At 39.9% G+C, this 23,753-nt stretch overlaps 1 protein-coding gene across 1 annotated transcript in view; it reads right to left on the bottom strand.

Annotated features, from left to right (window-relative positions):
* LOC117264879 (cadherin-18) overlaps nucleotides 1-23,753 on the bottom strand; it is a 129,573-nt gene that overhangs the window by 70,353 nt on the left and 35,467 nt on the right. Inside the window, exon 3 of the mRNA XM_078162634.1 lies at nucleotides 6,118-6,412. Within this exon, the coding sequence (XP_078018760.1) occupies nucleotides 6,118-6,412 (295 nt within the window). The remainder of the gene's footprint in view (nucleotides 1-6,117; nucleotides 6,413-23,753) is intronic.

Genomic DNA, 23,753 nt, shown 5'->3' with positions numbered 1-23,753 from the left:
GTTGGCATTACTGTTCCACATTAATGCCTTTTGATCACCCCGAGGTGGGACAGCGTTTTCAGTGGTAAATGGTGTATTAGTGCAGTGTATAGCGTTGGCAATTAGCTTGCTAGCTTGTACGTTTCATATGTATCCTATCAAAGTTCCTAAATTGATGTGTGAGCTGACTTTATCATCAGAAAGTGGAGGGAAAGTGGACTGCATGACACCTGGGCAACAAACGTCCCATATCCATGGTTTGCTGAAACGTATACTACAATGCCTATTCTGGCAGTTGGGTTGTTTGGTTGTGTTAAGTTTAAACACATCTGTTACACAATAATGTAAAAATGTTAGAGGACCTGTGGTTTGCAGAAGTGTACTATGCATCCCATATATGCAAAACTGGACTGCAACCAAAACAAGGAACAAAGAAGCTAGAATTACAACAAACACAGAGGGAGTGTGACTCCACTCTCAGTTCAGGAGGCCATTACTCAAATATATGTTTACATTGCAAATAGTTGTTTGCTGCTGTATTAATTTCTGAATGTTGTATAAAACCTTAAAGCTGTACAGTACCCTCCACTTTGTGCCTGGATTTTTATTTTTACAATGGGGTTGTTCCTTTTGAAATGCTAGCATCCCGCAGAGAGCACCTGAGGGTGCCAGAAAATGAATTCTGAATTCTCCTGAATTCATGCAGAGACACTGTGAAATCTGGACTTGGTTCAGCATGTACAGAACGTCCTTCCCATTATGAACCCAGTCACATACCATTTCCCATTTTTATGTCCACTTTCATCACCTCCTTTAGGTTTCAATCCATCTATCTCTACTGACCTCACTGGACTCATTGCCACAACCACAAGACATAATGTACTTTTAAAAGATCAAGGTTGGGCTCTGAAGGTGTAATATAACCACAAGGTTTTCTTCATCCTCCCTCAGCCTGAGTCAAGGGTATTGTGCCATTTGCTACATTCCCACTTTCATGAAATGAAAAAAGAAAGAAAACAATTTCCACCATCTGTACTGTAATGAAATATCAATTAGTTTGCAAAGTACTTAATGGGTAGAAATAAGATGTCATCTAAACGTGATGAAGGATGTCAATACACAGGGAGTGTGGATTAGAAGCCTGCCATCACATATGGAAACTGATTTGAAAACAAAAATTGATCTGTATTTTGTGATGGATTGCAACTTCCACTGGAAACAACACCCGAGAGAGGCAAAAAGGGGAAAATAAATCAAAAGTATGAGTTCAATCCTTTGTATGCAACCCTGAATCTCTTTTGTTCTGTCTATAAAGGCTTTGACACTTACCCACGTGTGCTTTTCAGCTCAATTTTCACACATTAACACTCATTTAATCATAACTGCTCATCTAAACAAGCAACAACCTCTGCATCTGGGTTTTGAAACCTCTATTAACTAGTGATTTTCCCAGAAGTGAAAGGGTTGACAGGAAAGCTGAGATACCATCTCCAGCATATCCATTTAGAGACATCTCAACAGAGAGATTTACAGTAGTTGGAAATGGATACTCCTTTCATCCAGCACTCTAAAAAATATTGTCGTACCGCTGAATGGGATGTATGAAACAGTAACGGTGGACTACCTGGCATGTGCCCAGCTAATCAATTCAGACAGGAAAAAGAACATCACAACCAATTAGTTGCCACACTCCCAGACAGCCCCTTCCTGCACTTGGGAGCACCAGTATTGACAAATGCTGGGGGATTAGTGCTCTGGAGTGTGAGGACAGTTGATTGTTACAGCCGATTTGACGCAGCAGACGCTGAACCGAAGAGGAATTACTTTAATGGACATGAGCAAAAGAGGGGGCGGGAAAAAAGGCTAATTATTTTCCCCTTCACAGTCCTTGATTTCCTCCCTTGGGTCATCAATGGTGATTGATTCTTTTTGTGCAACCGATGATGAAGTTTGCAGCCAATATTGAAACTTTAAAATGAGTAGTCTCGTTAGAACTAAACAAAGGATGCCAATACACAGATAGAGGCTGTAAATATTCTCATTACCTGATTATGTACTCATTCACAGATGAAGATTACAGCACCTGATCTATCTAATAACATTTCATTTAGAGTTTAGTACATATTTTGGTCTGACAGTAGCAAAACGACCTTTATCTACCTTAAAATGACCTTACATTAAGATACAGTGGAATATAATAATCTCGTCTGTCTGGGTCAAATTGATCACTATAGGCTGATGATTATTATGACAGATTTTTATTTCTTTTATTTAATTTCTCGTGCAGATTACCATTGAATTGTCATTTGTACATTTATAACATGAATATAAAGTAATGAAATGGCAACACATTCTCACTCTGACTTCGACACATATCGTCGTTTGATCATGGACTTTCCATGTCCAGATACGACGTGAAAGGTACCCTGGGTGTGTTGGTGGTTAACGTTCTGGGATGCCACATCAAGTACTGCCTGTTAAATGCATTGTCTTCTTTAAAAAGACACTTCCATTTTCACAGGAAATTTACAGTTTGCATGCTGTCTCTTTCAAAATAAACACACTTCATCAGTGCATCAACGCAAATTGACTTTTTTTTTTTCCCTCCAACAATTAACACGTGGTTGGGTTTAGGCCTCAAAAACACATGGGTAGGTTTCGGAAAAAAGGGGTGTTTGTTGGACCCATCCACCACCCCTCCCACTTGCACTACTCAAACTTTTGCCGGGTTTCCCTCTGATGCCGCCAAGCACAGTTAATAAACTATAATGGCGACCGGCCGCGTATCATGCCAATGTTAAAGGATGGCTTTTTTTTGTCAGTGTCTGATGCCACAAGTCACTTCCCATGGCCAGATTTCAATAACTTCTGAGTGAGACCCGGTTGGAAATGGACAGCATCGGCATTTACACAATTCCTATTGTTTGAAAATACAGAATACAGTAGTTTGTTTTCTTTCTCCATCACTAGCAGTTATGGCTGTTTCTCGTTGTGCGAGTAGATGAATTAGAGGTGAATACAGTGTGCAGGCACAGTTAGCCTGAGGAACACGAAGTTTCGCTAATGCATGTCATTGGCCCGTTTCTGGCATTTTGTTGTAAGCTTCAATGAGACTTCCTTTCATTGAGAAAAAATTACTTTCTTTTCCCGCCATAATTATAAAGTGCACCCAGCACCAGCCACAGATAGCCAGCCATAATCAGATAGGTTACCACAAGACAAGTATCATGGGAGTATAGAAAAAAAATCAATAAATAGAATTACCATCCCTTTTATTAACATGTATAAAAAGACCCAAAATGCACAATGTAAGTACACTACTTGACTACTTTAAGCCAATTATTTTTCTAGAAACAGTATTTGTGTAAGAATGATTCTGTCCCAAGCTTTTTGATCCCAGCCCATTCTCACTCCCAAATACCGTTGCTTTGTCAGTGATGTTGGCATCAGACACCGACACACCTTCCACGATGGTATAATACCCACTGGGCGGGTCAGTTTTAAAGGTAGCAGGCAGCAATCCAACTAATCCGATACTGCTGCTTTATCGTTGGATGTCAGCATGAGATACCGACTTACAGAGGCATCCTTCTCGGCGGTGTGATACGAACTTGGCAGCAGCAGTTTGTAGTGCTGGCGGCAACTACCGTAATAAAGAGCAAGAGAGTCTATACAGGGAGGGGTTGTGGGTGGGTCAGAGAAACTCTGTTAGGGTGTGTAAGCCAAACCATGATGTTTTTTTTTTATGTGCTTTTGTTGCCTATACCTAAGGAAATCAACCTAAAAATGAAGGGTTTTACAGACGTAGCAAGATTATTTTGAAAAAGACTTTGTGCCTGTAATGAGCAGGAACTGTACATTTCCTGGAAAAGGGATGTCTATGTTGAAAAGACACAATGCATGTCACAAGTGTAAACTGACATGCTGTCCCAAAACATTCATCTCAGTCGCAGTAGGGTACCTAGCCCATCATATTTATACCTGTAGGTCCACTGATAGAGAGGTGGTATATGATGAGTTGGGTTGAGAGCGTATTATTGATCCATATAAGAGGTTGATGAATGTAACACTGATTTCTAGAGGGGGTTTCTACGGTAAAATATACAGTACATATCAGTAATTATTATTCCACATACCAACCCAATTGCTAGAGTAAATGTTGGCATTGCATGTCACTGCAAACCAGCTGAAGTAGGTTTAGGCACAAAAACCATTTCCTTATGTTTAGGAAAACATCATGTTTTTGTCTAAAATGTTTTGGTGGCACAATTCTGGCAGTAAATGCAGCAATGTCTCAGTTGGGGCTTGAGTAGCTCAGTCCGTAGGGACTTCGGTTAGGTCGCCGTCTTAAGTCCCCATCCAGGCGAAACTTGCAGTGTGGACTGGTAGCTGGAGAGGCACATGTTTGCCTCTTGGGCACTGCCAAGGTGCTCTTAAGCAAGGCACCGAACCCCCAGCTGCTCAGGGCGCCTGTCAGTGGGCAGCCCCCTCGTTCTGACATCTCTCCATTTAATTCACTATGGGTCCTGTTGTGCATGTGTGTGTGTTTTGGGCCTGTGTGTATAGGACAACAGAGTGAAAAAATTGAATTTCCCCTCAGGGATTAATAAAGTATATCTTCTTCTTCTAAAAAATAACAGCTGTTCGTGGCACCATTCCCAGTGGAAGCACAGCGACAGGTTACTAAAAAAACACCCACATTTGGTCTAAAAAGGCGCTGAGAAATACAGTTAAAAAACAACTGGTTCCTGATGATTAGTCTGCAGTGGTCCGCAGCTTAGCAGGCATCTTACCTTGGCGATATGCCACCCACCATCCCCTCCACCCCCTGATGATTAAGTCAGTTAATATACTACGTCACTTTAAAAATGTTGATATGATACGTACAAAACCTACAAATGTAATATATCTGTGGTTTGCAGAAACGTACAATACCAGTATTTTCCTCTGGGCGAATGGGCTGCACGTACAAAGCATCAGAACATACAGTGCAGCACCCTTGAAAGAGATTAAGACATGTACTTGACACATCCAACTTAGGAACAAATATACTGAGTGGCAAAGTTGTATTTGTGTCAGGCCTGTCTGATCATGAATATTCATGAACGCAACCAGGGAGATATTGACTGTTTATAAAGAGGGCGCCTACAGGTCTATTGGGGTTTGCATATTTAATCGGTTTTGCACATTTCCATCTTCTTGCTGCAAGAAACTGATGAAGCTGTTCATTTTCTCGGAGGTATTTTTTTAATAAGTATTTCTACTTCTTTTCAGCATCTGAAGGGATTATTTTAGACAGACAGATATAAATGGAATGTTTTCAATGAAATGTCAGACTCACATATCCACCACCTTACAGTATATATTTGAAGGAAAATCGCTCTGACAACAGTTTGGCCACCGTTTATGTTTGGCCACAGCCTACATATGTTTTGAAGGAGTGCTATGAAATATTTGAGCTCCATACTTCCGAGCTATTGTGCTGAGAGGCAGAATCCACTGGACTGAGAGAAGGGTGGCTTTTGTTCACCCGAGCTAAAAACAGAACGGTACAATAAAGAAATAAAAAATAGATGTTTGCCACATGATGCTGGGCATACTAGTAGCAGCCGTCTCTTAGGAGGTGGATAGAGGCTTTTCTTTCCTCTATGATGTGGAGGACTCCACAGTCTCGATGGCGGGGATTGCTATGGAGGAACTATTGAGTGCTTTATAAAGACCTGCCCACCCGGGAAACCATCACAGCAACCAGAAAACAAAGATGAAAAAGAGGACTCGGCTGGCTTACAGAACATCAAACATTCTGGAGAACATTATCACAGAGAGGACAAAGCACAATGCTGCACAGGGTAATAACATGTTTGATCACGGCTCTTCATACTAATGCCTTCTTTTAAAACATCTTGGAGCAGCACTTGGCCATGAGTCTATTTGAGATGTACACAGAATGTAGTCCTAAGCATTGCCATAATATTTTCCTATGCACCACAGGGATAGAAGGGATTATAAACATAAAGAATATCTAAAAAGCAAACAAAAATAGCACTCCAATCTTTCATCATTCAACACATTCACACAAAGGCTTACTACTGTCGGACAATCATTTGAAGGTCCAGTTTATTGTGTAGCACTACTCACCCACTTCAGACATCTCAGGCACCGTAGCTACAAAGGGTCCATCTGGAAATTTGGGTGCATTGTCATTGATGTCTTGTACTTTGATGATGAATTCCGACTTTGGTTCCAGCGCCTCCTCTGTGTTGCGGTCCAAGGCTTGTGCATGCAGGACATAATGTGTTTTCCTTTCGCGATCCAGACTCTTAGTTGCATGAATATCTCCTGTCACCTCGTCGATGATAAATATAGTCCCAGCTCCTTCCCCGCTCAGAATGTACCTGACGGATCCATCGCCTTTATCTGAGTTTGAGTGAAGCTGCAAGGCAAACCAGACACAGGGTGTGTGAATACAGAGTATGGAACATTGCCAAAACCACTTCCCAGAGTTGTTTTTGATTCACGGTTTCAAAATGTGATTCATGGTTGTAAAATTTACAGTGGCCACATTGCACTATTGTAGACTAGCTACAGGAGAAATGGGACCAATATGATGTCAATATGAGTGCTCAATTGATTGGTTGATTAATCCATTCATCAGCTGACATAGTTTATCATAAATAATGTCAAACAGTTAATCATTCTCAAAAAAGAAATACAAAATATTATCTAGTTTCAGCCTTTCATAGTTAAAGTGATCTGCATTCTGCAATCCTCTGTTTTATATAATTGTAAATTGAATAACTTTGGGTTTTAGATGGGCAAAAACAGGAAAATTGGAGACCTTTGCTTCATATCTTGGAAACATTTTTAAAGGGGAACACCACCTAAATGAAGATTTTCAGTATGTACTTTCCATGTAGTGTTCTCAGTTCTCAAACACAAATTGTACCTATAAATGTAGACCATCTCCCTGGGTGCTCTTATACACCTTTTCCACCAAATTAGCTCTGATTTTTGAACCAGTTCTGACCAGGACCCTTGGAACCTTGGTGATATCAAGCAAACCAGCTCACATTAATGCCAATGTTGAGTGGAATGACTGCAATCAAGGATGTGTAATCAACAGAAGTAGTTGTACAGTGCACAAAGGAAGTAAACAACTGGGGCAACACCGAATACCTGCAGGCTTTTGTTCTTTTATTACAAATAATTGTTGTTAAAAATAAGCATGGACCAACTACGTATGAGACCATTGCATGCTCTTGTTTTTCTTGTGATTTCTCACTTGACTTTTCCATTGTTGCCTTCTCCATCCTCTCTTTCCAACCTGTAGAATAGGACACACATACTGATGTCATCGCAGTCCGCGCTGCTATTTTTTGGTTCCAGCTGGGAACCAATTTATTGTTGGTCAAATTGCTCTTAACGTTTCAAAACGTGCAGCAGCCAGAACGGAACTGGATCCATGTGGTGGAAAAGGGGTACAAGAATCATCTATAACATCTTTCCCAATTGACTGATCCTGAGTTCTGCTCCCTTAGTTACTGTTGCTAAGTCAGAAAAGCTTGATAAAAAGAAACATATTGATGCCAGTTCCACTTCGCCAGGTGCCGCAGTGTTTATTAGACAGTTTCTTGGCATCAGGCAATATAGCTTCAAGAGGCTGACAGCAAGGACTACAGTGTGTCATGGAGGTATATATTCATATTGAACTTTAATGAACAAGGCAACATGATGCAAATTTAGGCTTCTGGTCTCAATGAAAATGGCAGAAGTAGAGAGTGAGGTTGACAAGAATACCACTCAGGTATGTGCCCCCCTTTCCCCTTCTTGTGATCAATAAAATACTATGTAGTTATTACTGAATACAGACCATAGTGCTGACCTGAAGAAACATTAGTTACTTTGTCGCAGCACATAGCCTTATAATGAAAATATAGACAAAGGAACATCAGCCTTGAATGATAATTCATCTCATCTTAAAAATATGACTGCAACCAACTTACAGCATCTGTCCTTTTCCAAATCTCTTTAATGTTACCACTAGGGTTGGGTATCGTTTGGGTTTTTTCCGATACCGGTGCCGAACGGAAACTTTTAAAACGGTACTGGTGCTTAAACGGTGCCTGAACCAGTACCTTAAAATATGAGGTTTTTTTTATGGAGGTGGAAAAGTGGCACAAATGGGCCACTTTTCAGAAATGTGTGAGTATTTTGTATAACAGTTTTAAATTATAATAAAAACAATGTTTTTTATTTATTTATTGCTGAGGCAAATTAGAAATACCTAGACATTTTAAAATAAAATAAAAAACACTTAACAAATTAACATTACAATAATATTAATATTATATTAAATAATTAATACAATAATATTCTATTAAAACTAAAAAACTGTTAAAACTAAAACGTAAACAGAATATACACTCAACAAATTAACGAATGAATGCATGAATTAATGAATGAATGATTCTGTAATGTGTAATGTCCAATAGAGGAAGACATAGCATTAAAAAAAAGCACAGAAAGGAGGCACCATAATGTGCGTTTTGTTTCGGTCCGGTAGGTATTGGTTGTATAGGTACCGGTTCCATATAAGCACCGACTTTCGGTACCCAACCCTAGTTACCACAGAAATAAGGAGGAAGCAAACCTGGCTGACGTTAGTGATCTGACTTTAGGCTAACTCCTCTTGATGTAACTTTATGTTAGCTAGCTAGGTAGCTAGTGTTTTGCTAACACTAGCTAAAATAAAATGCAAGTAAATATAATGTATTGTGTACGTGAAGACTGTGGCAGTCCCCCTGCCATCTTGTAACTGTCTTCAAAATTTGGTTTTCCTTTCAACATTTTTAACTAGAAAATAGCATTTCTAAGTACAACAGCAAAGGGGAAAGTTGACCAAGGTTCTGCCATGTTCTAAGCTTGATCGACTGTTATTGGAGCACAGAGTGAAAAGGGGCGGGGTTTAGGAAGAACCAATTCATTGTCTATGGAGTAGTTTCAGCCCTAATACTTGATGACATCATCAGTGATCATTAAGTTGAGTTTTAGCGCTCCAGTTTCTTACTCATTTTTTTCACTGTCTTAGAACATAGGAAAAATGTATGAATTTTGAAAATGGGCGTAGTTCCCCTTTAAGATTACTCATTGAGAAAATATGAATAATGAAAAAAATACAACATTAATAAAAATTATGAATAGTTGGAGACCGAGTCTACACACATGAATCAGACCTAAGAATAAATAATGATACGCATCTACAACACTACACTTCTATGTAATCTCTGCCAAGGCCATTTAAAAACATCTGTGCTTTATATAGACCTGACCTTTGCAGCATTACTGCACTGTATGGTGATTCTCAGCCCACGTTTCAGATTCAGAAAACTCTCAACATCTATCTCTGACATTAGAGTATTCAATATTCTCTCTCAGCCTTGAGTGTACCCCAGCATCTCTCAAGAAACTCATCTTCAGAGATTAAAGTTTTGGAGGGAAATCCTTACAAGACTGTAAAAGGCGGGAAGAGCGCTGCCTCTTTCTTACCAGGAGAGTGGGGAATAAGGGGAAGACCGAGCCACTTTTTCAGCCATAATTGATACCAAGAGGATTAAGACTTTCATGCCAATTGCTCAGCTGGGTTGTAGTTTTAGACTTTATAAATATATTTTACAATACCACTGAATTTCCAAACCAGGGTGCCATGGTAACATCATCATTTAAACAACTTCATTTTCACCCAATGAATAAAACATGTTAAGAATCATAGGCTTCCTTTTATTTTTTATTTTTTTCTTCCTCAGGGAAGTGTCACAGCTGAACATAACAGAACAATCCATTTTCATTGTGCATTGGCGACGCTTTACGTACTGGTGGTACTGATGGTATTTTTGTATTTCATATTTGTAGATGCACATCAGTGAGCTGTGAGTGAAACCTCTGAATTCCAACTCAGTCTTGTCTAGATGAGATTAATACAAGTCTTTGGGGAACATAGGATACACATACAGCAAATACATAATTCATACCCTATTTGTATGGAGATAATATGTCACTCTTTCTCACATTACAGTGTATACAAAGTCTGGATACACAGGGACATTATATAAACCTGTGTGCAAAATACCACAATGTAGTGTGGGGGACAAAATAACAAATTAATGTAAAACGGCATGAAAGGGACTTTAACTTTGAAGTGATAAATCACAATAATGAACCAACTACAAAGGTAGGTCATTTTCTATTTAATGCCAATTAGCAGCATCTGTCAGACAAAACAGAGGTCTGGCACTATATGCTTTGATATGTGAGTTTTACAACAACATCAGACAACTAATGGAGCTCCACAGTGGCCAAATCATCTGTGGCCAAACTGCAGGTAGCCCACATCAGTCAAAACTAATTATAATAAAAAATTTAAAATATATTTCAAGTTGAGTAGGTTAAAAGATGGACAAAGAGGAACAGCAGTCAGAATCTGAAACTAATCAACAGGGATATGCTTTGAGTCTACAGGTGAAAATTAAAATATGTGCTTATTATGTAATATAGTACAACCATACATGCCAAAATGTGGTGTAGGTATTTTACATTTAACTGTATTTCTAAATGTTCAAACTTGGATATATGTCTCCGCGAAGGGTTATATATAACCTCTGCATTGTATTGTTTGGGAATAAATCTGATATTGTAATTTTACTGCTGATGTTCTGATAAGCTGGGTTGAGTGATATAAACTACATAACATTTATCAGGGTAGAAAATGTCCCCAGTATACAGTGATATTGCCTAACAATGTACTTTGAACCAATCACATTACAGAGACAAAGCTATTTCTAACCAGCCACATGATTTCCCAAAATAGACACAGTGAGGATGGTTACTTAAATGGTAAATGAACTGCACTTGTACAGTACCTATCTAGTCTTTCGACCATTCAAAGCGCTTTTTATTCTACATTGCATTCAGTCATTTACACACACATTCACACACTGGTGACCAAGGCTACCATACAAGGTTCCACTTGCTACTCAGTAAGCATTCACATGCACTCACTCACTGATGGAACTGCCAATGGGAGCAATTTGGAGTTTGGTATCTCGCCCAAGGGGATCGAACCGCCGATCTTCCGATTAGTGGACGCTCTACCTTTGAGCCACAGCTGGCCCATAAATCCTGAACATACAACAGGCAGGGGCTGAGTTCGGGGTGGGCTTCAGGGGCTCATGCTCTGAAAGAGTATTGAAGACAACATTTAATTTGCATTGTTGGGGATCCTTAATTTACGATTAGAGCAACCCAGATCATCAAATGGAGCAGATTCATTCTGTGAACTCTACTCCAGCATAGTATAACAAAAATAGGTTTCAGAATTGGTAATGCTGCTTACGCCAAATTCCTACACTGCAATGGTTACATCAGACAAGTTTTGCCTATTTTAAGTTGGCAGGAGTAACAATTAGTCATCCTCAACATGTTATGGTTTAAGAATGATAAAGCAAATTGGAGAACAATTACATACAAAATAGGATGTAGGCTGGCAACTATCATGTTTCTCCCAAATGATGTACAGATTTGCAGGCATTCTAATATCTTAAAAAACTTGAAAAATGTGCAAACAGCTGCCATAAATGGAGGGGAAAAAAAATCCCCCCGAAGGACCATGCCCCTGGACCGCTCAAGATTTGGGCTGAGCCCCAAATGTTTACAATGCAAGGCTCAGCAACTGACCAGAGGACATTTGTTTGGGAGCAATAGTTCTCTCACTGAGGGAACTTTTTCCAGCCAGCACAGAGAAGGACAGCTCAACAGTCACAAAAATAAATAGATAAATATAACAAAATGGAGCTGTTGTGGATAAACAAGGCAGAAGACATCAGTGATTTGGTGATACTTTGGCAACTTCAAGCCCCATTTGGCGCTGAAGTGGATGAAACCCTCCAAAACAAAGCTTGAAATCCGACATGAAGCACACGATGGCGTTATTAAGCCAAGAACATTACAAAGACAGGAAGTACCACAAACTAGGTTTATTACCTGAAGCATCACCATCCAATAAAGTAGAGAAAAGAGTGCCAGTGCAAACACCAGCAGTTAGACCCATCCCCCAGAATGCATGACAAAGCAGCAACAAACCTGAATAATTTGAACAAATGAACATATAACTGAACAAGGAAGAAGCTTCCTGGCTGTAAACATTTCATAGTTTAGGCTTTAGACTTAAAAGAATTGAGAATTATGTTATTTAAATATACTACTACTGAATTTTAAGGTTAAAGAAATATCTAAGCTCACTCAAACACTGACCTAATTCGTATTGTGATATAGTGATAGCAAGAGATATACAAAATTATATGTAGTATGATGGAGACATGCCATACCACCCTGCCCTACATCTAACTGATATTGTACATAATGTCCCCCCCTTCAAAGCTTCAAAGCTTGCAAAAAATAACTGGCCGAATAAACTGCAATGATTTGTTGTAAACACATTTGACTGGTGCACTCCCTAAATTAGCTACAGCTTCGAGGACAGAGCCAAAGACGAGACCATCTACTTTCACAGGATCCCAAATTTAGAAACAATCATCACACTGTTCCGTTGTATTTAGAGCATTAAACTTTGCACCCATCACAGACTGATTTGTGGATTGATTGTCCGTTTGTTAAATGATTCATTACTATTTCAGCACAACTAATCCTGCACCGGACCTCCATCGGACATCTCTGCTGGGAGACATGACATGACTGGACAGTCTGATTACCCGTAGAGTTCATGTGCAGTAGGAAACTCAGTGAATTAACTCTGTTACCTTGCAGACCCTGAGGCTCAGTTCTGGCCTCCCCGGGTGTATATTCCAATCGCTTAACAAAGAGTACAACCACAGGGGGTACAAATTTATATCAAAAAAGCAGTTCTACTGGTATAAATGCACAACCATTAACAGGGGCAACTTATTAAACAAGTTGAACGGCAAAGGTTCTCAGGCCACATCTAATCAAAACCTGGACTAGTGAATAAATTAGTAATTAGAAAGCCGCTGTTGATTGCAGGCCTGATTCTTGATGAGAGTCGTCTGTCCTTCCCGTGGTAAATATCAAGCCTATAATTAGATGAGGAGTCAAAGATCCTGTTGAATCAGGTAGTTAATCAGTTGCTAGATTGTACTAATATGAAACACAGCCTCCAAGGCAAGAAATCACGCCATGTTTACACATCAATGGCAGTGTGGACAGAAATAATTACTTTGTTGACACAGTTTGGCCCATTTCTGCGCTCTTTGAATTTTTAATGTCGTGAAAGACATTTGGAAATACAATAGTTAATTCCAGTGCTGGCTCAGGTTTGATAATCAGATCCTACATATAAAATCATTTAAATGCAGAGAACAAGAGATATTACTTAATACAGACTGCTTCCATAACTACTACAAGGATATATCCACTTCTGTCCAGCAGCACTCTACAACTCCAGCTCATAAATGTAATTTCGCCTCCAGTCAGAGTGCTAATTTAGCCATTGACTTCCTTTGCAGGAGCCAATAAATCATGCTTGGCAAAGTGCGAACCAATGATGCATATGGCGACTACTGCCTTCCAAAATCTATGGCTGATAAAAGTGTCAACAGGTTGCGGGCCATTACACAAGCATCACTGGCTAAAAGTACAGCAGTGTCAGGCCAGCTGAGAGTGAAACAATACGAGTATTCTCAACATTCAATTTAGAGAAGAACAATAAGGATTCATGCTTGGATATGAGCATTTTCAGGTGTATTTTCTGAGTTAGGTGGTTATGATTGATTCTAATATGATCCTTTGTGTTCTCATAATAGATGTGTTCTACATACTGTATGAATGATACATAGTCTGACCTTTATAATCAACAAAACGATTCTTTCAAGAATCTAGTGTAGATCAGAAGATCCAGGATCCATAACTGCCGAAATATTCTCAGAAAAAAATACCAATTCTAGTTAAGCATACATTTTCTAGTTAAATTACCTTGTCGCCTTCAAAAGTATGGACATAATGTTGAGCATTCTGCTTAGCTATGAACAGCAAACTAAAATTTATATCTGTGGATCCAAATTATTGTATTACCATACACTCAAAGGGGTTACACCCTGCCTTTCCGAAACCCCACCTTTCCGAAACCCCACCTTTCCGAAAATAGACTTCCATTCTTCGTAATGGCGGGGTTTCCCATTTTTTCTAAAGGCCCCGCTATTCCGAATATCGGGGACAACGCCCGCAGTTCATCAACAGGTGCCTCCAATCAGCCGCACACTCAATTACAGATCTGCTCCGACCAGCCTCCCCCTGCAACTACAGCTCCACTCGGCTTACTGTTGTCATGGATAGGCCTACATCGTTGCTTCTAGCTGGTGATATGCTGTGATAAGACTTTAAAATTGTAGCCGTGGGTATATGCTCATTATATCACAGTTAAGAAATAATCAGATTGACTGATTTCACCTTTCCATTTTATAAATGCATTTAATATATTTACTCCGACCAGAAGCCAGATTATCACTAGTCTGTCTGACCAGAGGGGGGGGACAATACGTATCCCCCCGGGGATACGTGTTGTGCGAGTGCGGCCGGGAGTGGGGACTTTAGCACCACGGACAGCGTGCGTAAAAAGACTTGACAAGCGTCTCCTTTTTATACATAATAAATGAAGACAGTGACATATTTTCAATAAAAAACAATGTGTTGAACGTTCATTTCAAGCTTTTGTAGTACAACGAATTTCAGAATTGTGCGAGTGCGGCTGGTGAGCGGGCGGCAGTGTTTGATGCAGGAAACTCGATATGGACTTGAAAATCAGTTTCGGAGTGAGGGGATTTCATAGCGGGGGATGGTTCAGAACAGTGGGGCTTCGGAATGGAGGGCTGTCCCCAAGAAAAGGATCCTGCAAAAACTGTGGTGGTCCTTGCATATTTTTATATCAGAGAAAAACCATTTCTTCAAAGAATTAGGGTTAGGGTTCTTTCAAACTGGTATTCTTGTTGCCACTTCAGTTGCAAAGACAACTAGACTGATTCTTTATTAAGACAATATGGTGATACATACGGATGCAGCAGCTCCTCTTTCTCACTGTTTGTGTCATTTTTACTGTTGCTAGTTTTACACTGTAGCCTTGAGGCCTACGTAGCCCACAACCACCACGATCGTCTATGAATCAGCACTACAGGCAATCACCTTGCATTTACTTGCAAGCAGATACCAATGGACAATTGTGAGACCATCAAGATCATTTTGTGCTGTTACCCCCGAAAGTAAGACACCGGTGGCAGCAGAAGCAGGGGAAGCAAGCAGGGATACGAGCTAGGCTAAAGGCTAGACCCCATGAACTACCCCTTCTGACCAACCTTCTTGCAAAAGTATGATCTTTTCCTACAAGACACAGAGGGTAGCATCACAGCAAAGAACAACAACTGTTGCATCCTTATTGTGCCCAAGACATGATAGACAAGTAATCGTTGTCCAAACGCTCTCTCTGAAAGAGAGTCACTTCCTGATTGCCAAACTCTGCGATTGTTGCAGGTATGAGAGTGGTTTTTACATGGTTATCTTTATCTTTTGTTTTATCCTGTGACTGACATTGGTGACTTATGGCTTTGTGGATTGTCCTGGCTGTCTCCCAGCCCTCCTTCAGGAGTGGCTCTGTCGTGGATCCCTGTCAGTAGGTCCACCTGTTCCTTGCGCCATATCTTTAGTATGTAGCATGTAGTCACTAAATGAGTACTTTGCGTTAGGTAATGGCTGCTAGCTGAAGGAGTACCATAGGTTCCCTTCTCTTCTTCCTTAAAGAACAAACACATGATAGGTATGTAGCCTACTGTGGCGCTAGTCTAATCTTTCTCCTGTTAATATTCTTGTTTTAAACTTAACGTTTATTGTGTATGACTGGAACTGTGGGCCGCAGTTGGTTATCAGCTGTGCCTGCAAGAACGCAGCTGTTTTGCTAACCTCTGCTTTGCTTACTGCTTACTGCTGCTTTGCTTCACCTAAAGCTTGCTTGTTTACCGCATGCTTGCTTTACTTACAGCTGGCTCCACTTACAGCTGGCTTTGTCAATAGTTGGCGTGCACTATTCCTAGTCTTTCTATGAATTGTCATGTACTTACATAATTGCCTTTTTTATCCTGGGTTGTTTTAACGGCCTGACTGTATATTGTGAGTGGGGTTCAAACTTTCTTTCATCCATGGTGTCCCTATGTTTGATTCATGGGCCTGAAAACCCCATGTGGGTGATCTAGTTCATGTAATTGTCACTTCAGTGACTTAATTTCAATTTACTTAGTTCATGTTATTTGGAAAGGAATATCAGTTATTTTGGTTATTGTGCCTAATTTGCAAATTTCTGATTACTTCTTTATTTTAATACAAATAGTTGTCCTATTGTTTATTACTACAGTGTATTTTCTCATTTCGCCTAATTTACCATAACCTGAATGTTAATTTCAAGCAATTAATTGTGGTTCAGTTGCTTTTTTGGACAAATTTACAACCGAGTGTTTATTTCATGCAGTCATCGTTTTGAGTGATCTGTTTTGTTCCTTTTTGTTCCTTATTTCGTTTCTGAACTGTAGATTATGTATTTTTAATTGTTGGTTTTATTTGTTTCTTTTTTTTTCTTTCTTTCTTTCTTTTTTTTTGGTTCTGTAACAACACTGGCAGGAGGCCTTTTTTCTGGTGCTGCTCATAATCAGTGTTTTTGAATTCCAGCAGAAGGCCATTGCCACTGGTGTTTTGTTTGTGTGAATAAAGCCCTACTAATTGTGTCCCTTCCTTGTCCCTTTGCAGAAGCAATGAGTCTAGAGTGGTGGGGCTGGTGTCTTCCAGTGATGGTACCTGCTTCATGTGTGCTGTGCTCATCTGTCCAACCCCCCAGCTTGATCATGCACATGTGAGGGGATGTGTGTGCATGTGTGACGTGGGGTGACTCTTATTTGGGCTGTCCGCCCTTACTGACCCACCATTCCACTGGTAAGCCTCAGTTTATTTTTTTTTTTAAGATTATTTTTATTGACTTTTTGCCCTTTTTGCCTTTATTGGCAGGACAGAAGGTGAAATGGGGAGACAGAGAGAGAGAATGGGGACTGACATGCAACAAAGGGCCGTGAGCAGGATTCGAACCCGCGGCGCTGCAGGCCTCTGTACATGGGGCGCCGGCACTATCCACTATGCTACCAACGCCCCAAGCCTCAGTTTCAATCAATTTATTTCTTTGGTTGGCCCCTTTTACTAGTATTGTTTTTTTGTGATTACCCATTTTTATAAATTGTAAATAAAGAATGAAAGTTGAATGAAACCACATCTTCTGTCTCACAGACAACCGAGGAGAGTGTCTTCTGAGTTATTTGTCTGAAGTAATATGAGTTCTTGGGTGAAATTCCTGCAGTGGCGTTGTCAGCTCCTTTTGATTACACTTGTCAGTGCCCTTGACATCACCACCACCTCGCCACATTATCCTTCCATTTTCCTCAGAGCCTAGCAACTACCACAGTTGGTTGTTCCGCAGCCTGCTATTTCCACTTGACGACAGTAACTGCAAAGAACTTACATTGATATTCTTTGGCAAATGGGTAGAGCTACTGGGAAAACACACTTCCCTTGCGCCATAAATCCAATCTAAAAGCTGATGGTGTCATTAATCAATAGCCAGTACACTGTGCAACAGCATTTACATCATAATGATAAGTTAAAGCAAAAAAAAACAAAAACGTTTGGGGTATTTGGTCAGACAAAAAGGAAAGAAAAAAAAATATTATGTTGATCAAGCAGGAAAAAGCAACACCTAAAGCAATTTAACTTGTTTTGGAACAGTCAAGTAAATTTAAATGGTTTCAGTAAACTGCAGCCCAAAGGATCAGAAAAAAAGACAAACAACAACCAATATCGATAGATCTTACTCTGACATACCTCTTGGCTGTAAGTAAACTGCACAACTTTCTCATGTTTACTAACCATCTGTGACTGCTGGATGATACCAAAGAGAGGAGATGAGGCTAAAAAGAGACTGTTGGAGCGTCCAAATTTCTCTGGACAGAGACCTCCCTCACTGCTGTTTAGGGGACAGTTAGTATTTCACATATTTCCCTTCTTAGTCAAAGCCGATTGTAGAAAACCGAGCTTGGGGCAAATTCCTGCCACATGATTTCAAACACAGGGCTCCATTTCTCTGCAGTGGGTGCTGCTACTGCGTTTCGACTTCATCTTTGGGATATTTTATTCATACTTCATTAAATTTGATCACACAGAAAATTTCATGACAACTTGCCTTAATGTAATTAGTGTCAATTTTGCTACACCGCAGAGCGAGCCTGATATGAGCTTAACATATATCATCTCCATGTATGTCAGTCTGAAAGATAGGGGCGAAGGAAATGGCAGTAATGTCCAGGTCACGCAATGTATAATAAATGTAAATATATCTTGAGACATCATGAGAAAGGTGAAAAAATGACCTCTACACTCTTGTTGTTTTGTCATCTCCCCACAAAGACTTAGAGGAATCCTTTCCCACCACAGGGCATCAAAACAAGGGATTGCGTTTATCTCTCTGTCTCTATGGGCGACTTTATTAAAGACTGCTGGAATAGATGACTGGCATGTGGCTAGCGGCTGGCAGCTGGCAATGCATTTCTGAGGAGTTTAAAGAGATCAACAGAGTCTGGGACTCTAAAGTCGCTGGTGAAAACACTCCAATCTCAAGGAGAACCTCACTTATGATTTCATCATATGCCCAGAGGAGCAACCCGAGAGAAATTGTAATTTCACTTTCTTTTGTCAACATGCTACGTGTTTTCAGTGTTTGGGCTGTGTATACTCATTGTCGAGAGCAGTCTTAAACTGTTTGTGTTCACAAGCTAATTGGTGCTCACAGTCAAACACTCTACTTTTGGCTCTGTCGTACTACATGTCAGGTGTCTCAGTCAATTAAAAGGAGACGAGACACGAGGACGAAAGCATTCCTCCAACCTGTCAGATAAATATACCTTCTCAACATTATTTCTACAACATTAAATAGTGTTTTTTACTCATGTACTAATGCTGGATAATCTAATAATGTGCAAAGTTAATGGTTTAGAAATGTAAGCAAACTAGAGTTGTACCCTACGATTATGAGACAGATTGAGTGAGTGATTAACTCACTCAATCTGTCAAGAGTTGATGTAAAATGAAACGTCACAAATTGTAACTTAGTAGAGCACAGAGTGAGAACTGCCCTGATGAATATAAAGAAGAGCTGAAAGTAGCACCTGTATGACCAACATAATTACCGAAATGCTGCACAATTAATAAGGTTTCTCATATAGACTGAGCATCAACTTCATTTTACCTCATAAAAATTCAAAAATGTTAAAAGCTTCCAGACAGTATACATTATTATGCTAACCAGCCCACTTAATATCTTTCTTACTATGTCAACTTTAAAGTGACTTAATAAGGACACAGACCTATGAATTCATAACCAGATTTACATACATTATTTAAATTAATTTTAAGTTGATATTATTCCAAAATCTTCACTGAAATGTGTGAGACAATGGTTTGTCTGAAATCATTACTATTAGCCAGATAAAGGACTGGGTTGGCTGAGCATCTGGTTAGATGGTGCCAGTTGTTTTAGCCACTCTCATTTTATTTGTGTAAAATGCAGATTATTTATTCATTGAAAAATACTGCAATGAGAATACTTTCACAGTGTCTGTAAGTTAATGTATTTTGTTTATCATCTCTCCCTATTAAAAAATGTAATATTGTGATGATATTGTATCTGTAGCAGCATTTCTTCACTGTTTCATCACATTTTAAACCCAATCAAATGAATGTTTTATCACATTTTAACCAGGGCTGCAAGTAATAACTTATTATTATTACTTCCTTGATTAATCATTTTATATTTTTCCCTATAAAATACCAGAAAATAGAAGGGCTGTCCCAAATATCACTTTTAGGGCATCAAAGTGTCAGGGAGAAATATCCAAGCTTAATCAAAGCTTCGACAAGTGGTGGGTCATTTACAGACAAGAACATACAGTAAGTTGGACTTTTTTTGAAACATACTTTGCAAGATGGCTGAGAATGGCTGAGCTGAGCTTAAAGTTTTCAGTTGATTTGCCAAGTAGATTTGTGATGCCAGTTTCCTCTGGTGCATCTTGCACTGGACTTTTTGGGGGTCATCTTGGTCAATTTTGAAACTATTCCAGACACTTGACTTCTTTGACTTCTTGCTATTGAAGCTTTGAGGCATTCAGGTCAGCCCTAGAAAACAATAAAAAATGGCCATTGCAATTTCCCAATGCCCATAGTAAAGAATTCATATTGCTCACATTGTCCAACCAAAAGTCCAAAACTTCAAGATATTCAGTTTATTATCATACACTAGTCCATACCCATTGGTAGCTTTATCACCTTCTACCTATGCCAGTCCTCAATGCCTATGTGCAGTTTCACATAGATTGACCATGTCAGTGAGTAGAAAAACATGGGACAGACAGAATGATTGACTGACAGAATGACACACTGACAGTTTCTGTGATTATGCAGAACATACCATACCATGACTTAGTCATACCAAAAATTAGAAAAAAAACCCCAAACATTTGGCCACAGGGGGAGCCACAGCGATCGGTGAAGTGAAGCATTTTTTCAGCGAAGCATTTTTTCTGTTGTTATAGCGCCATCCAGTTGCCAATTAGAGTTAAATTTCTCCAGTCACCATGAGGCGTCCTTTTCTACATATCTACCAAGTTTAGTAAAAATTGATATGGCAGTTAGGCCTAGATAAGAAATTAGCTCTCTAGCGCCCCCATTTTGTTTGATGGGGTCAATAATGGAGGGGTCCCCTCAGATTATGTGTGGTCATATGCCTACAAAGTTGCGTGGTGATCGGTGAAACCCTTGAGATGTTATACACCTTTATGTGATGAGCCACGCCCTCCGCAATATTCATTGCCTTATAGAAGCTCAGTTTTAGTAAGTTTTCCAACTTTTGCCAAGAGGGAACTTTAGATATTGGTCCCTAGATCATGTTCACCGAGTTTCATGCAGATCGGTCAAACTTCCTAGGAAGAGATCGATTTGAAGTGTTTTTGAAAAAATTCAAAATGATGGAAAATCTATAAAACCGGAAGTTATGGGTTCTTGAGACAAATTTGTTCCTCATGAGGAGAGGCATCCAAAGTTTGCAATTTCAATCGGTTGCTATAGCACCCCCCTTTGGCCAATTGATGTAATATTGCTTCATACGCATCCTCCCATGATCCTCTACCACTGTGCCAAATTTCACATGGATTGACCAAGTCAGTGAGGAGAAAAAACATGGAACAGACACACAGACAGACACACCCACTGACCCACAGACAGAGTTTTCATCATTATATAGTAAGATGATAAAGAAAAGCATTAAAGCCTCATTTTTGATAAGCTGGAACCAGCAAATCTTTGCTACAGGATTTTCAGTGTCCTAATGCTGTCAAGCATTACCCAGCAGCTGTTTAGTCCACCAGCAAATCTACAGTACCTTGCTACCAATCTCAGAACCCATCAGCTATCGTTCTGATGACAATAAGCCTTTGTGGGCAACAGCCAATATTTTGGTGGATCCAGCAGATTTTTGGGTCAAGACGTCCTCCTCCATGTGCAGGTCATTTTGGCTAATCTCGATAAACAGGTATTTGCATATGAATTCAGTTAAAAATGAGGTAATATAGAGCTAAATCATCATCAGACGATAGCCAGTGAGTTCAGAGATCGCCTTTAGACCAATTTGTTTTACTGCTCCACATAGACTGTTTACCTGCTGTTCAAATGTGATTGGTCAAAACCACTTGGACTACAAACAGAGAACAAAAGGAAACCAGAATGCTATCAATGCACAATTTTGTTCTGTTGCCCACAGATCCTGCATGCAGATGCAGATATCTCTTTATAGAGATTACCTTGCTATCAACTATATGCAACAAGCCAACAACTATAAACAAAAATTTATCAGTGGATCAGCACAAAACTTACAGCTGTGGCCAGCCGAAAGCATAGAACTCTCTGAAATGAGGCGGAACCACCAATAAACCCATAGCAGATAAAAGAAGAGTCAAATGCTCCATTTTTAGGCCAATTGGAAAAACATGCACGATCACAGAATCCAGTCTTGGTTTAGACATGAACATTATGCCAATTATTCTATTCCTGCCAATATTCTGCTGAACAAATATAGAGCCGACTGGCCACATGGTGCTGCAATAATCAGCCAAAATGCTTAGAAGTGGCTGCGATTCAAACAGACATAACTCATGCCCCATTTCAGGTAGAAAACTACTTAATCTTCTTATGTTAGGAAAGTTTAATGGAGCATGGAAAATAGCAACTTTTTGGGTAAAGACTACATGGCAGCTAACACAATCTTCACAATTACAGCGGAGCACCAGCGGAGGATACGCTCTATTGAGTGCCATCCTGATACATTACGAGTAGCTATACAACTTGACCTTCATCTATTTTGTGCTTCCACTTCTTTTCTCTTCTGCACCAGCTTTGTCCTTTTCTTTGTACAGATCCTGATAATGTATGGGCCTGGATGGACTGCATTATGGGTGAATGCCATTTGTAATGGCTCTGTCGTATTCAGTACACAGATCCACATAATGTATGTGCCTAGCTAGCCTTGTTTGCTCACTGCTTGTTTAAAAGGATGTTGCTTTATGGCTGTTATGACCACTCATTATGAACTGTATAGAATGAGAACAAGGAGGTGAACAAGAAGAATGGCCCTCTGGTGCAGGCAGAACAGGAATAAGTATGACATAAAACTCTGGATGTGACAATTAGATGATATCCAGGATTAAATTTTATACCAGGCACAAAGCATAAAATATGTCAAAATACAACCACGGAGACTACATGTCAGATGATTGATCCCATGCTGATTTGAAATCGATTTTCCAGCGAGTTAAACTTTCAGTGAGACATCAACTTTATGACACAGCTAAAAGGGCCTATGGGCTGCACCGGGGCACAGCGCATTTGTATAGACGCACCAAGGCTACAAATCGCTGTGCATGCATGACTGCAAGCTCAACATCTTTGTTTGTCTGTGTGTTCTTTGTTGTGATTTCACAACTCTTGTAATCAGTCTGGCACTGGACAAACAGCAGAAACATTTACATGTTGGTTTAGAAAGATTAATTATAACTGCATCCCTTTGATGTTGAAAGCAGGCCTCGCTGATGCAGAAATGGAAGTTGAAGGTGGGAGTCAGGGTGGGGGGGCATTTATTCTATCAACAGTGTGCATGGTGAGAGGAGCCGGGCAGGGGGGAGTGGAGAGAAGGAGAAATGAGCAGGCTGCGTGCCCTAGCTGATGATCAGTGCCTTGGCTTCATATTTGCAATTAGTGAAGGGGGGTGGGTTAGTTTTTGATTAAATCTCAGCTCTTATACTTCACTCAAGAGGACTTAATCACTTTTTGTGTGGGCGTGCTTGATTGTCTGATTATCACCACATTTTGACCACGCTCCCACCCAATCAACTCCCCTGAGCGCCCCCCTTCTCTTCGATTGATTTGTAACAGTCACAGTAAACCCTGATGATGGAGCACCCGCCTAATGACCATACATCAAGAGACAGTGATGAGGGGCGTGCTGGAGACGTGCCTTTGATGCACATCACCGAGATCCGCCCTAATAGTCGTCCTCTATTTTGACATCTGCGGGGAGAAACAGAATGAATCGTTGTCTTCCCAGCAGGATGGTTGACTTCTTG

Source organism: Epinephelus lanceolatus, chromosome 20 (genome assembly GCF_041903045.1).
Source record: "Epinephelus lanceolatus isolate andai-2023 chromosome 20, ASM4190304v1, whole genome shotgun sequence".
In the NCBI taxonomy this organism is placed as follows: domain Eukaryota; kingdom Metazoa; phylum Chordata; class Actinopteri; order Perciformes; family Serranidae; genus Epinephelus; species Epinephelus lanceolatus.
The sequence above is the reverse complement of the archived record's forward strand: the minus strand, read 5'-3'. Positions and strand labels throughout refer to the sequence as shown.